The sequence below is a fragment of the Lepisosteus oculatus genome, chromosome 4, assembly GCF_040954835.1.
Source record: "Lepisosteus oculatus isolate fLepOcu1 chromosome 4, fLepOcu1.hap2, whole genome shotgun sequence".
Lineage (NCBI taxonomy): Eukaryota > Metazoa > Chordata > Actinopteri > Semionotiformes > Lepisosteidae > Lepisosteus > Lepisosteus oculatus.
In genome coordinates this window covers 31,011,439-31,024,426 of record NC_090699.1, presented here as the reverse complement: position 1 = coordinate 31,024,426, position 12,988 = coordinate 31,011,439, and the positions used below count along the sequence as shown (strand labels likewise).

The window sequence follows — 12,988 nt, the reverse complement described above, 5'->3', positions numbered from 1 at the left end:
TGAAAATGGAAAGGCTGACATATTAAGAATTAAAACCTCTTTAAGAGGTATATTACAATTTTGAAGTATTGGTGCCATTCAGCCAAAAAATGAAATGTAAGACGGATAAAATCTTCCATCTATAGAAACCAATTGCCCAAATTCATCATGGCTACCATACGACTTCACATAAGGTAAAATTAAATGAAACCTCGTTTGGGCACAATACTGTACTACCTTCTCGCGATAATATGTCTCGGCGAGCTATTGCTTTATACTTGGCTCTGCTTTGGTGCTGAGACACGGTGAGAAACATTTAAAATTATCTCCTTATGTAAAATATCTCGAAAGAAGTTTGTATTTGTATTTACATTTTGTAAAGCAGAATCATTGACGCCTAGTATCATATTCTTAGTGTACGTCGGGAGTCCAACCTTGCAGGGGGTATGTTTGATTTTATTTAGGCCTAATGTAGTAAAAGGTAGATTGTGTGGCTGCACTGTATGAGAATGAATATCTGGAAACTACGCACGAAGTTAAAAACAATATTTAATGAGGAAAACTTGTAAACTGCAGGTGTGCGTTAGGCCTACTTTCCTAGAGGAAGACAGATCTTAACCGTGATCGGATGTTATTACTGAGGTTTGGAGTGAATTCAGATAAACATGTACCGATACAGTGCAAAGCCCTTTCTGCGATATTTTAGCTTTGTCTCAAATTTTTAATGGCGCTTTTTTTGGGTAGAATAGGTCTAGGTGTCTGGAGACTCGGAATGGTGGTGGATTAAATTGACATAATTCAGACTATTTACTTAAAGCTCTCTGCAGCGTTTACGGTTCTTTTAAACGTCATACGAAATAAGAGGTTACAAATGAAAGGCGTGGTGAGCTGCTTGTTCAACCTTTCCCACGACGTGTTAGCTTGTTTACCCCTGATAAGGTCGTAAGTGTGCTGGAAAGGTCGTTAAGGTGAAAAGGGATGATGAGGCCATCGCTTTCCGACAGGCTTTTGGCAAGAGATAGAAAATAAAGTGAATGCAGTAGTACGGTAGTAGTATTCCCTTCTGATTTCCTTTTTTAAACCGCTCTGGGTAATTTCATTTAGTCCTTAGTGGGATCTTTCCCTGGATATTCAAACAGCCTTTGTAAAATCGATGTCACGTTTCTGATGTAGAATTGTCGGCACAGTGCATGTCAGTGGTTCCCCCTGCTTGACGTGAGTAAAAGTGCACGTTGACCACCCAAAGGGGTGTGTGCTTGTGGGTTGCATTTTTAAAGCTTCAACCTTTCAAGCCTGTGGGCGTTTCTAGGCAACGTGTAAGTGGAAGCGTTCAGATAGCCCACATGACCGTCATTTGTGTCATGGAAGTTCACTGGCCTCCCAAAAAAAAAGCTAGTTTCTTTCACCAAGAGACACCTATCGAAGTGATACTGAAACATGGGGAACATCACAATTGCTAAAGAGTCCATATTCATAACAAATGGACCCAAATCAAATTGCAAGAAAAAACCGAACCCAGGACGCTATTTTAGGAGTCCCTATATGTTTAAAATGTTTCCTTCTGGTTTTGGAGCATTGAGGATTTTCCTTTATGCTAAGTCTAATTTGATGCTGAAAGGTTTCTGAAGACTGCCCAGGGTATGGATGGGACAGGAGAAGAAGATGGACAGATATTAGTCACCCCCCCAGACTCAATTCTGAACTAATGGTTGTAGTGTTTAAATTTTTGTAGGCTATTTTATCAGGCAAATAATGAAGCAATGCTCATCTTATGTTTTCCTTTTCAGCAGCTGGTTTTGAAGAGCTGGGGGAAATGTCGCTGAATGAGGAGGGGTTTGTAGTCCGAATTCGGGGTCTGCCTTGGTCCTGCACGCAGGAAGAAGTAGCAGGTTTCTTCTCAGGTGAGATGTTGTACTGAACAGCAAAGACCTGAAGCCTGTTCCCTGTTTCTCGCCAAACCGCCGGAGTTCACAAGCCAAACTGTAGTTCAGGCCTGTAGTGAAGTTACTGTCTGATACAGGACATCTAGAACAATTTGCCTGATCTAGATCTTCGTACAGTTTGACCTTGTTCAGAACTCAGTTTAGCTCTTTTCCCTTGAACTATACTGCCCCCAAACAAATGCCCCTTTCAAAAAGAAACCTCACACTTACAATTTAGTGCCACATTTTTTAATCAAATTAAATATTCATTTCTTGATGCTGTTCTTCCAGGAGTAGATGGAAAATCTGTATCCAGCTGAATTTTAGTGATGCCAGGAAATGTTCTTACTATGTAAGCTAAATAACCATTTTGTAATATGTTGTGGCCACACTGCAGTAGAAAAAAAATATTATTTTATATTATTCTAAATATGAAGGAGTTTGAGCTCATCTTTGAAGAAAATGCTGTTCATTGAATTTTTAAAATATGCGTTTTAGCATAACAAAATGATCATTTCCTGTTACAGATTGCAACATAGTAGGTGGAGTGAATGGTGTGTGCTTCACCTACTCAAAAGAGGGAAGGCCCAGTGGAGAAGCTTTTGTTGAGCTGAAAACAGCAGAGGATTTCAAAAATGCAATCGCAAAGGATCGTAAATACATGGGCCATAGATATATTGAAGGTAAATGGTGGCATTATTTTGTAATTATTGTACTGTATCTTGTTGGAGTGACTTTCTATAAGCTGGAGAAACAAAGACTACACACTCTGAAATTTTTAACCTCTCAAATATCAATTCTAGCTAGTTTATTGTAAAATTTTGTTCTTTGTTCTTTCAGCTTTCAGAATTAAAGGGGAACTGCAGTCCCATTTTCTCAGATGGGTTATTCAATCTTGGTAGCAAAATAAATTCATTGATGTTCTAGAAATATTTTACAAATTTCGAATTAAGCACAAAATGATGAACTGTGGAAGTACTGTAAGACACCATGTTGTCGCAAACCACTGGTCTCACCACGGAATAGAGCTAGAGTTGCAACGCAAATTGTGACATGAAGCGGCCCTTCCTGCTCACTAGTCACCTTAATGACTAATGTAATGTGATGTATGAGTGAATAAGTACAGGTTGTGCAGCAGACATTTCACTGCAGAAATGTGCCAACGTGAACCTGAAACAGAGTTAACAAGTAAGAAGTATTTGTGGGTAAAACTGTCTCAAAAGTCAAGAGCGATATTTCTATTGGATTAAAACAGATTCACAAGTCTGTTTGTTTACAATGTCGCCGGGCCGCATCACGTGACCAGTTTGTTGCCTCATTCTGAATCACACAATATGGTGCTGCGCATACCTGGAAATTGAATCTGTTTTGTGATGTAAATTGGAGGTTTTATAACCTCCAATTTTATAATGGAGGTTTATTACCGTGTACAGTTTGCTTTTTTAATGGTTTGAAATGCACTCATCCTTTCACTCATCTTTCTAACCCCAAAATATAAAAATAGTGTTACAGTTCCCCTTTAATGGAAGGGTGAATGTTTTTTTTTCCTTATCTACAGACTCACTGAAGCCTTTTCTGTTTAATGTGGAGTGAGCTCATTAGGTCTTAATAGCTGTGAATTTGTAAGACCTGTTAGAACTGTGGTAAAAAGGTTCTTTACATTTCTCAGAAACCGTATTCCTCATTTTGTATTTCGAAAAGAAAGGCCCTCAGAATGCATGCGACAACATTTTGGGCAAGCACTCAATACAGGCGGGTATTCTGGGCCTGCTGGGATTCTGTACCAGTCAGAACGTTGTTCTGATTTGAGGTTGTGCATGGCGCCCCAGTAGCCTCTTGTCTGTTGCTCCCGCAGTGTTTAAGTCGAACAGGAGTGAGATGGACTGGGTCCTGAAGAGGTGTGGTCCCACTGACTATGACAACTGCAGTGGGTGCATGGTGCGGCTGCGAGGACTGCCCTTCGGCTGCAGTAAGGAGGAGATAGTTCAGTTCTTTGCAGGTACCTGTTTTTTCTAACCCTTCACTCACCTTGTTTTTACTGTTGGCCAGTGACAGATCTTCTAGTTCTCGCATTACTATATGGAAACTACATTATGATAATGGTTTAAAATATATTAGGGCTACAGGTTTGTGTTTTTCATCACTTTTTCGTTATTGCATGGAAAGGATCTATATTTTCCTCTGAAAACCAACAGTCTAGTACATATCTTGGCTGTTAAATACTCTAGGTATTGACATGAAAACGGCTGTTAAAATGCTAACATTGAGTTATTCCGCAATACATTTTATTTGGAGGATGGGTTTGAATTAATCTCTTCTATGAGCTGAATCATTTATCCATTTTAGGATATTTTAGAACATGTAACTTTTAGGAGATTAGATCATTATCGTGCTTTTTGCTGCCCTCAACACACTTTAAGCCACAGATGTGTTTCTTAGCACAACCTGTGTATATCTCGTGGTAGGACTCAGTTGAGAGATGGCATGTTCAGTATTTCTGTTGCCTTTAAGTCCTTCTGGTATTAAATAATTAGTATGAGAAAGCACTGGTGTACGTGGTGGTGACATTTAGGAATGTGATTGACATATTGGTGTTGAGGCTTTCTGCTGGTCAAAATCAAGTCACCGCAATAAGATTTTTTTAACAACGCAGAGAAAGCATTCAAACAATTTGTTTTTGGTGTAACACAGAACAGCCATATATTAGGTATTAATTGAATTCAAGATTCTATAATTTAATGAAAAAAAATGTTCATTTGCAAAAGAAGAGAATTCTTCATTTAGTTACAAGCATTTTGAGCCATGTTTTTATCTGAATGTGTCAGTATTTTTACTTTTGGGAAGCATAATTAAGAGCCTTTATTAAGGTAAAATCTGAGCTTTAATATAAAATGCTCTCTGAGGTTCAGTAATTAAAATCTGAGCAATAAGATTCATGTTGTACTGAAACAATTAAATTTCATAAATGCACCCTAAAAGACCATGAAAGGCCATTGCTAAAATGCTAATATCATATAATATATATATAATAAAATCCATATCATCTTGTGTACCAAAGCTGCTCCTTTTGCATTTGAACACACTGTTGAGAAAACTCAAGAAAAACTGATGGTTAAAATGTTTTGGTGTAGGTGAAACAGAGGCAGATTTTTATGTCAGCATTGCCCATCTGAAATCGTATTTACCAGGAATGATCTACTTTTTTAATGAGGGGGATTTGGGGGGATTGTAGGTTTCTGCTTGAAGTTGTTGCTGAAGATGGGAATGTCACGGCTTTTTAACATGTCCCCCCTTGCGGGGGTTATTTGTCCTTGGGTTGAAGGGTTGAAAATCGTGCCAAATGGGATAACATTGCCGATGGACTACCAGGGAAGGAGCACAGGGGAAGCCTTCGTGCAGTTTGCTTCAAAGGAGATAGCAGAAAAGGCACTGGGGAAACACAAGGAAAGAATAGGGCACAGGTGGGGATGGAAAGACTGGGCTGGGACCTAATGTTATAAGTTATGTGGGGTGGGGGGTCATGCATCTTTCAATTGAAATCAAAGATGATATGATCATACACCTACAAAGATATAAAAGAAAAGAAATCAGCAACTGGGAAGATATGTTTTTTTTCTTTCTGGGAATGAAGTAATGACACCTTGCCATTTACGAGGTCTGAAAGAATTCACAGAGCACAGGGAGGACAGCTAGACATTCCTAAAACCGCTGTGTAATGCAGAATTGTGCGAGCCTTTTTTATGACAAATATACCTTTGAGAGGTATTTGAAAGAAGTCTTGTCTCTCCCACACCATGGGTTGTGATCCATCTGTGATAAAAGTGCATGAAGCAATGCCGGCCATGTTCTGGAACACCATGAATGACAGAGATGATGCGTTTCAAGGACAGGGAACTGTCTGAACTAGAGGAGTGTGGTCATGCTGCCTCTGGTCATTCATATTGCCCCCTATATCCTGGTCTCTTCATACATGTAGTGCCCATTTTAATACCCCCCCCCCCCTGCAGATAAAGGTACCCTTTTCATGTGTAGGGCTATTTCTTGTTTTGTTTTGTTTTTCAGAATTTCCACAAGTTTTACCTCTTGTATGTTTTGTTTCCTATAATGCTGTTCTGCTCTTGCGTATGTTGATTGAATGTATGTTTCACTGTAAGTCACTTATGTGTGATCCCACACAGGTACATTGAGATCTTCAAGAGCAGCAGGAATGAAATCCGGGCGTACTATGAGCTTCCGCGGAGGATGCTGGCTCAGAGGCCGGGACCCTATGACAGGCCCATGATGGGTCGAGGAGGATTTTTTGGGCCAGGGCCGGGCAGAGGTGGCAGTGGGGTTTTGGACCAGATGCGCAGTGGAGGAGGAGGATACAGTGGTGGTAAATCTCAGTTTCTCCTGCTGCTTGCTTCTTAGTACCGGCTATGCATTTCGGATTCAACAGGCGCAGCTTACAAAAGGTATCGAATTTGGAGAAGAATGAATTGCTAAAACACGGGGAGAACATGCACACTCCCCGCAGGTCGCACCCCAGGTCCAGATTTGAACCCAGGGCCCTAGTGCTGAGAGGCAGCATTGCCAATCCCTGTGCCACTGTGCTGCTCAGGATAACATACTATTTAATTAAAACCTCATCCTTTACATGTACAATATTTAGATGAATCTCTCCAGCTATCTAGGTTCTGCATCATTACTCAGAAGTGGTTACAGAATACGTAAGCCTATTGTTGTTGTGCATTTTTCATAAATAATTACCTTATCATTAAGACAGTCGAGCTTTTGTACAAATCTTCTTGAAAATGTTCTTTTGCTTCAGTTCCAGTTAAATTTTAAAATGGCTACAAATGATGAAGTATGTGTTATTTTTTGTCCTGTCCTTAAATCCTTTTCTTTTCCACAAAGACAAGGCTATGCTGCTTGCTTAATGAAGTCTGCATTGTTGTTTGAGTTTTAAACTTTCTTATTTCTGTAAATAACTCTTTTTTTTCAGATATAAATTTGTCAAGCATAGGACTTGAATCAACATTGTGGTGTGCAGAGTTGGTTGACACGTTGATTGTATATAAATCTTCACTTCTGTAGTTTGCAGGGAACAATGTTTTGCCGTATCCTGGCACTTCAAAGACTTCGCAGTCAAGTTATTGTGTCCTAGGTTGTTGACAAGTATTGTCTTCGTTACTAGTCAGTCTTTAAAGAGCAAAAGTTCAAGGAAAAAGGTATGTTCTGTACCGATGATTGAGCTAAAATAAGATGTGTTTTTTTTAAGGTTATGGTGGATTTGACAACTACAATGGCTTTAATAATTATTGTTTTGGAAACGGTATGTTTGAAGACAGAATAAGAGGAGACAGAGGAAGAGGTAAGTGTAGTACTTCTTCTGGTTAAATTTAATAAACCCATTTTTTCTATGCTTACTGGCTGCAGGTACTGTAGTTTCTTAACTTTGTCATGTAGGACAGGGTTGGGGAATAAGCTTGACCTCAGAGGGTCAAGTCAAGCTAAATTTTGTTTAAAAGTAGGTGTTGAGAAGACAGAATTGATAGCCTTTAAGGCAAGCTGATTATTAAAGCGTGAGCCTGTATAATGCACAGACTACAGAAGGAGGAGAGAGAGGCACGAGTCTGACGTCAAAGCTCATATCATTCCATGCTATCAGTGTGTGAACAGCTGTTGCCCATTTTCGTCGTCCTTTACGTGGAAACCCGTCAGCCACACTGGCCTCAGGGCAAAACTCTGTCTGCTTGTCTGCAGGAATGGGAGGTCATGGGTACAGCGGGGCAGGAGACGCCAGCTCCGGGTTCCACAGTGGGCACTTTGTGCACATGAGGGGGCTTCCTTTCCGGGCCACAGAGGCGGATATAGCCAATGTAAGACATAAGACAACCGAGTTGGAAAAAATGTCACTTACTGAAATAAGTAACTCAGTTTTGCTTGTGCTCCCCCATAACGGACTTTTAAACCCTGTTAGTTGAAAGGCTGAGTCAGTGCCTTTTTCTTTTGGTTTAGATCCTTTTTCAAAAACAGTCCTGTATTTATCGAGTTGTGTCACCCTCTGCTTTAATGTTTGTTTCTGTCTTTTCCTTTAAAAGTTCTTTTCTCCATTAAACCCTGTGAGAGTTCACATCGATGTGGGACCCAATGGAAAATCTACTGGCGAGGCCGATGTGGAGTTTGGATCGCATGAAGATGCGGTAGCAGCCATGTCCAAGGATAAAAATCACATGCGTACGTACGCTAAAAAAGGACATTTCAGCAAATTTGATATATCTAGAGTTATGTTATACTTTAATTTAAAATATGACCCTAGCATCTGCAGATTAGTGGATCTCTACGTAGATCATTTAGAGACAGGACAAGATGTTTAAGACATGAATCTTTTAGTACAAAATGTTTCAAAGATCCTACTTAAGTTTAGTGTTGATTACTTATGTTGAATTTGTTGAGTAAAAAACTTTTTTTTCCTCCTCTGCTTGATTTTAGAACATCGGTACATTGAGCTGTTTTTGAACTCGACAGCCAGTGGAGGCTCTGAAATGGGTATGTCTTTTTCTTATTGTGACAGTTTATCAGACTGGAACCAGCAATTTAGAATGTTGTTGGTTTGTTGCTACATTACATTGACGTTTCCATGAACAGAATTATTTTCAAGATGAAGTAATGTGTTTTATAATGCATTATATCAAAATCTGGAAAAGGTAAAACAGAAGGAGAAATATTAGTTTTTTTTAAAAGATTGGTGTAAAACCATTTACAGGAATATGACAAAACAGGAAAACTACATACAAGCAAAGTTTCAACAAAATTGCAGCAGTGCTTTAGTTGTCTATAGATTTGTATACTTCTAAATAAAAATGTAAGTCTTTATTGTTTTTGAGGATATCTTCTTCAAGGAGTGATTTCCTAGAGAATTTGTAGCTGGGATTGACAGGATTATGAGATTGAACTTCAATCTGTTTTTCAACAACGAAAACTGTAAGATGCAGTAGGAATGACATGTAGAGTAATCTTTTTAATGTTTAATTTATCTTCAACTGACCATAGGATGTAATAATTGTTTAAATTACACAACGGAATATAAGGGCACCATCTGTGGCTAACATACTTGTTTTGCCTGGTAACTTTGGCACTTTACACATTTATAGCATTTATAGAGTTACAGGGAGAGGTGTAGTGCGAATAAAGTTTGCTATCTATCGTCATACTGCCTTATGCTATATGTATCATACAGTTTTATGCAAACGTTTGGCCCAAATGACATGTTTTGTTGATTTTCAAAGTGAGAAGAAGTTAATAATAATAATAATTTCTTACACTTATATAGTGCTTTTCTGGACACTCCACTCAAAGCGCTTTACAGGTAATGGGGACTCCCCTCCACCACCACCAATGTGCAGCATCCACCTGGATGATGCGACGGCAGCCATAGTGCGCCAGACCTCACCACACACCAGCTATCAGTGGGCAGGAGAGCAGAGTAACGAAACCAATTCATAGCTATTAGGAGGTAATGGCCAATGGGAAATTTGGCCAGGACGCCAGGGTTACACCCCTACTCTTTTCGAGAAACGCCCTGGGATTTTTAATGACCACAGAGAGTCAGGACCTCAGTTTTACGTCTCATCCGAAGGACGGCGCCAGTTCACAGTATAGTGTCCCCATCACTATACTGGGGCATTAGGACCCACATGGACCACAGGGTGAGCGCCCCCTATTGGCCCCACTAACACCTCTTCCAGCAGCATCCTTAGTTTTTCCCAGGAGGTCTCCCATCCAGGTACTGACCAGGCTCACACCTGCTGAGCTTCAGTGGGCTGCCAGTTTTGAGTTGCAGGGTGATATGGCTGCTGGCCATATACACAACCTCTGCAGGGAACAAATTTAAACTTGACATATTTCTGCTAATTTTAATGCACAGATAACTATTTATTTGCCGAATTTAACAGATTGAAAAAAATAAAACTGTAAACGTGGCAGTAAAAGAGGTACCCAAACTTTTGCATAAAACCCTATGTGCTTTCAGTGACTGACAAATGACTCACGCCTTATACAATGACAAAGTGTAAGAAGAGCCTGTTGTATAGATGGTTTGGAAATGCAGTATGGTGATTGACAGTCTGAAGACTGTTTCTTTGTATTTACGCAGGTAACAATGGTGGCTATGGGTCAGCGGGAAGAATGGGGATATCTGGAGGATACGAAAGTGGCTATGCTAATCCAGACAATATGGGTGGTTATGGTAAGCACCATATATCTAACATTACAGACAAGTTTGTGCCTCCAATATCAAATATAGGGGGTCAAAATTATACAAGTTGTTAGGGAGCACAAAATTACAACATACAGTGAAACCACTTATAATGGGGAAAAATAATGTAAAATAGGAGATTGGAGACTGTAAGAATGTAAACCTCACCTATTAAATTTAATGCAGGGAGATTTCTCGCTTTAGAAACAATGTGCTATTGTAGTGACAGGGACTTGAACACAAAAAAGTGACTGTCCATTCCACTGACCTCCCCAGGAGCAGTTTTGGGGGTAGCTACTTTTAAAACCTTAACCATTTTTAAAGAACTGGTGGTGTTAAAAAGCCATTCTATATTTAAATCCACCTTCTCATTATTTTGTGGCGTCATTCATTTTCTAAAATCTATATTGCAATTGGCGAACTTTCTGCTAACCTCTAAGGCATCTGATTAGATGCCTGCTGTCTGTGTCTCCTTTAAGATCATCTGCTCCCTTCCACTGGACTTGATTGAAGGCTAAGGAGAAACAAAAGTTTGATTTGTAATCTCGGTCTAATCCTTAAGAAAGTTTCATCCAGTTTCATCCAGACGTGTTGGGACTGGATTTGGAGGGTCAGGGGGGATAGATCAGCAGTGACAGGGCATTGCTTTAGTTTGATGAACTGTAAACGTCACACTATGAGTAGTTAATTTCCAAACAGCTCTTATAGTGCGTTGCATTCAAACTGCACCCTGAGTTGTGCGCTTCTCTTTGTGACAAGATACTGAGCAAACGAGTATTTGTGACAAGACTTCTTCAGTATCAGGAAATCACATCCTTGGGGGGCTATCTTTCCTCCAGCTGTGAGATTAACCCTCACTTAAGCCATGGGTGTAGGATAATAATGAGCTACCTAAAGTAATAAAACCAGTGCAGTTGAATACACAATGGCTGGGGACTAACTGTCTAACTGCAGTGTGGTTGTGTGTGCACTGCCCCGGGGCTTGGGACTGTCTCACGTGCAGTGTGGTTGTGTGTGCAAGGCCCCGGGGCTTGGGACTGTCTCACGTGCAGTGTGATTGTGTGTGCACGTCCCCGGGGCTTGGGACTGTCTCACGTGCAGTGTGGTTGTGTGTGCACGTCCCCTGGGCTTGGGACTGTCTCACGTGCAGTGTGGTTGTGTGTGCACGTCCCCTGGGCTTGGGACTGTCTCACGTGCAGTGTGGTTGTGTGTGCACATCCCTTGGGCTTGGGACTGTCTCACGTGCAGTGTGATTGTGTGTGCACGTCCCCTGGGCTTGGGACTGTCTCACGTGCAGTGTGGTTGTGTGTTCACGTCCCTTGGGCTTGGGACTGTCTCACGTGCAGTGTGGTTGTGTGTTCACGTCCCTTGGGCTTGGGACTGTCTCACGTGCAGTGTGGTTGTGTGTGCACGTCCCCGGGGCTTGAGACTGTCTCACGTGCAGTGTGGTTGTGTGTGCACGTCCCTTGGGCTTGGGACTGTCTCACGTGCAGTGTGGTTGTGTGTGCACGTCCCCTGGGCTTGGGACTGTCTCACGTGCAGTGTGATTGTGTGTGCACGTCCCCGGGGCTTGAGACTGTCTCACGTGCAGTGTGGTTGTGTGTTCACGTCCCTTGGGCTTGGGACTGTCTCACGTGCAGTGTGGTTGTGTGTGCACGTCCCTTGGGCTTGAGACTGTCTCACGTGCAGTGTGGTTGTGTGTGCACGTCCCTTGGGCTTGGGACTGTCTCACGTGCAGTGTGATTGTGTGTGCACGGCCCCGGGGCTTGGGACTGTCTCACATGCAGTGTGGTTGCTGCTTGCAGGCCGCAGCGGAGGATTCTATGGCAGCTCGGGAGGCATGGGGTCGAGAGGGGGCGGACTGCGGGGGATGTTTTAGAAGAGGACATCACTGTTTCTCCTCACATGGACACATCACTTTCAAACTCACAGTTCAAGCATTTGAGCAGTTTTTTTGTATTTTGAGATGTTTTTCGTATGTTCATATTTGATGTTAGACTGTTTTAAGATCTCAAAGACAGGACTTAATCTTTGAGCCATTGGATAGCTAAACCCGCTATTGTAAATTTTGCTTCTTATTAAAATTTTATATTGAAATTTGTGTTGTGGGATTTGTTGTCCTTTTAACAGGTAACAACACAATATTTATGGTTGTGTTCTAAATAACAGGCTTATGGTATTTATAAGACAGTGATGTAAAACATTATTCACTTTTTCTCACTATAAAATTACTATGCTTCTCATGAGTGATTGTACTTTGGCTGCTATATAATTTATAAGGAACAAGTAATAGGTTTATTCCATGCTGAAAAAAAGAAGAAAGAGAACACAACGTTTTGGCCGTTGAGCCTTCTTCAGGTGTGCTGAGCCGAAGCATAGTGTTCTCTTTCTTTTTTTCAGCATGGAATAAACCTATTACTTGTTCCTTTGCAGCCTACGCATGCTGGCGCAGCTACCCACCTGAACTACTATGTAATTTATATACTTGCCGCTTATGGCAACTTACACTATATGTTTAAGCCTCCTGAAAATTGCTAAGGTTAATGCTAAAATGTCCATTTCCACTGCATCTCAGCAGCACAATTTCATTAAATTTAAAATTATACACATGGGGGCTAAATAATTATATTCGAATTGCAAAGGTACAATACAATGTGTGCTGAACACGTATACCTTGTATCGGAAACTGGGCATTGCAGTGGGAATGTATCAGACCTAATTTTGCTGTAGAAAACATGTAGGATACAGTGGTTGTTTCTACAGGTCTGGTTTTGAAAAGCCATTTCAAAAGCTAAATTCACAAAGCATACTTTTTCAGAGTTTTCATAAAGGTGAAGAAACGTCATGT

At 40.8% G+C, this 12,988-nt stretch overlaps 1 protein-coding gene across 3 annotated transcripts; it reads left to right on the top strand.

The window, feature by feature from the left end:
• Positions 1-229: 229 nt before the first annotated feature.
• hnrnph3 (heterogeneous nuclear ribonucleoprotein H3 (2H9)) lies at positions 230-12,237 on the top strand. Of its 3 annotated transcripts, none has more exons than XM_015346946.2 (12): positions 230-284; positions 1,767-1,880; positions 2,429-2,584; positions 3,757-3,900; positions 5,224-5,362; positions 6,080-6,276; positions 7,162-7,254; positions 7,647-7,762; positions 7,985-8,120; positions 8,376-8,432; positions 10,039-10,131; positions 11,946-12,237. In XM_015346946.2, the coding sequence occupies exons 2-12, from the start codon at positions 1,793-1,795 to the stop codon at positions 12,017-12,019; spliced, it is 1,293 nt and encodes a 430-aa protein (XP_015202432.1). In that variant the 5' UTR covers positions 230-284; positions 1,767-1,792; the 3' UTR covers positions 12,020-12,237. The 3 variants fall into 3 exon arrangements, with proteins under 3 accessions (XP_015202432.1, XP_015202434.1, XP_015202435.1); XM_015346948.2 differs by having other exon boundaries at positions 239-284; positions 1,770-1,880; XM_015346949.2 differs by lacking the exon at positions 230-284 and adding an exon at positions 351-423.
• The last annotated feature ends 751 nt before the right edge of the window (positions 12,238-12,988 follow it).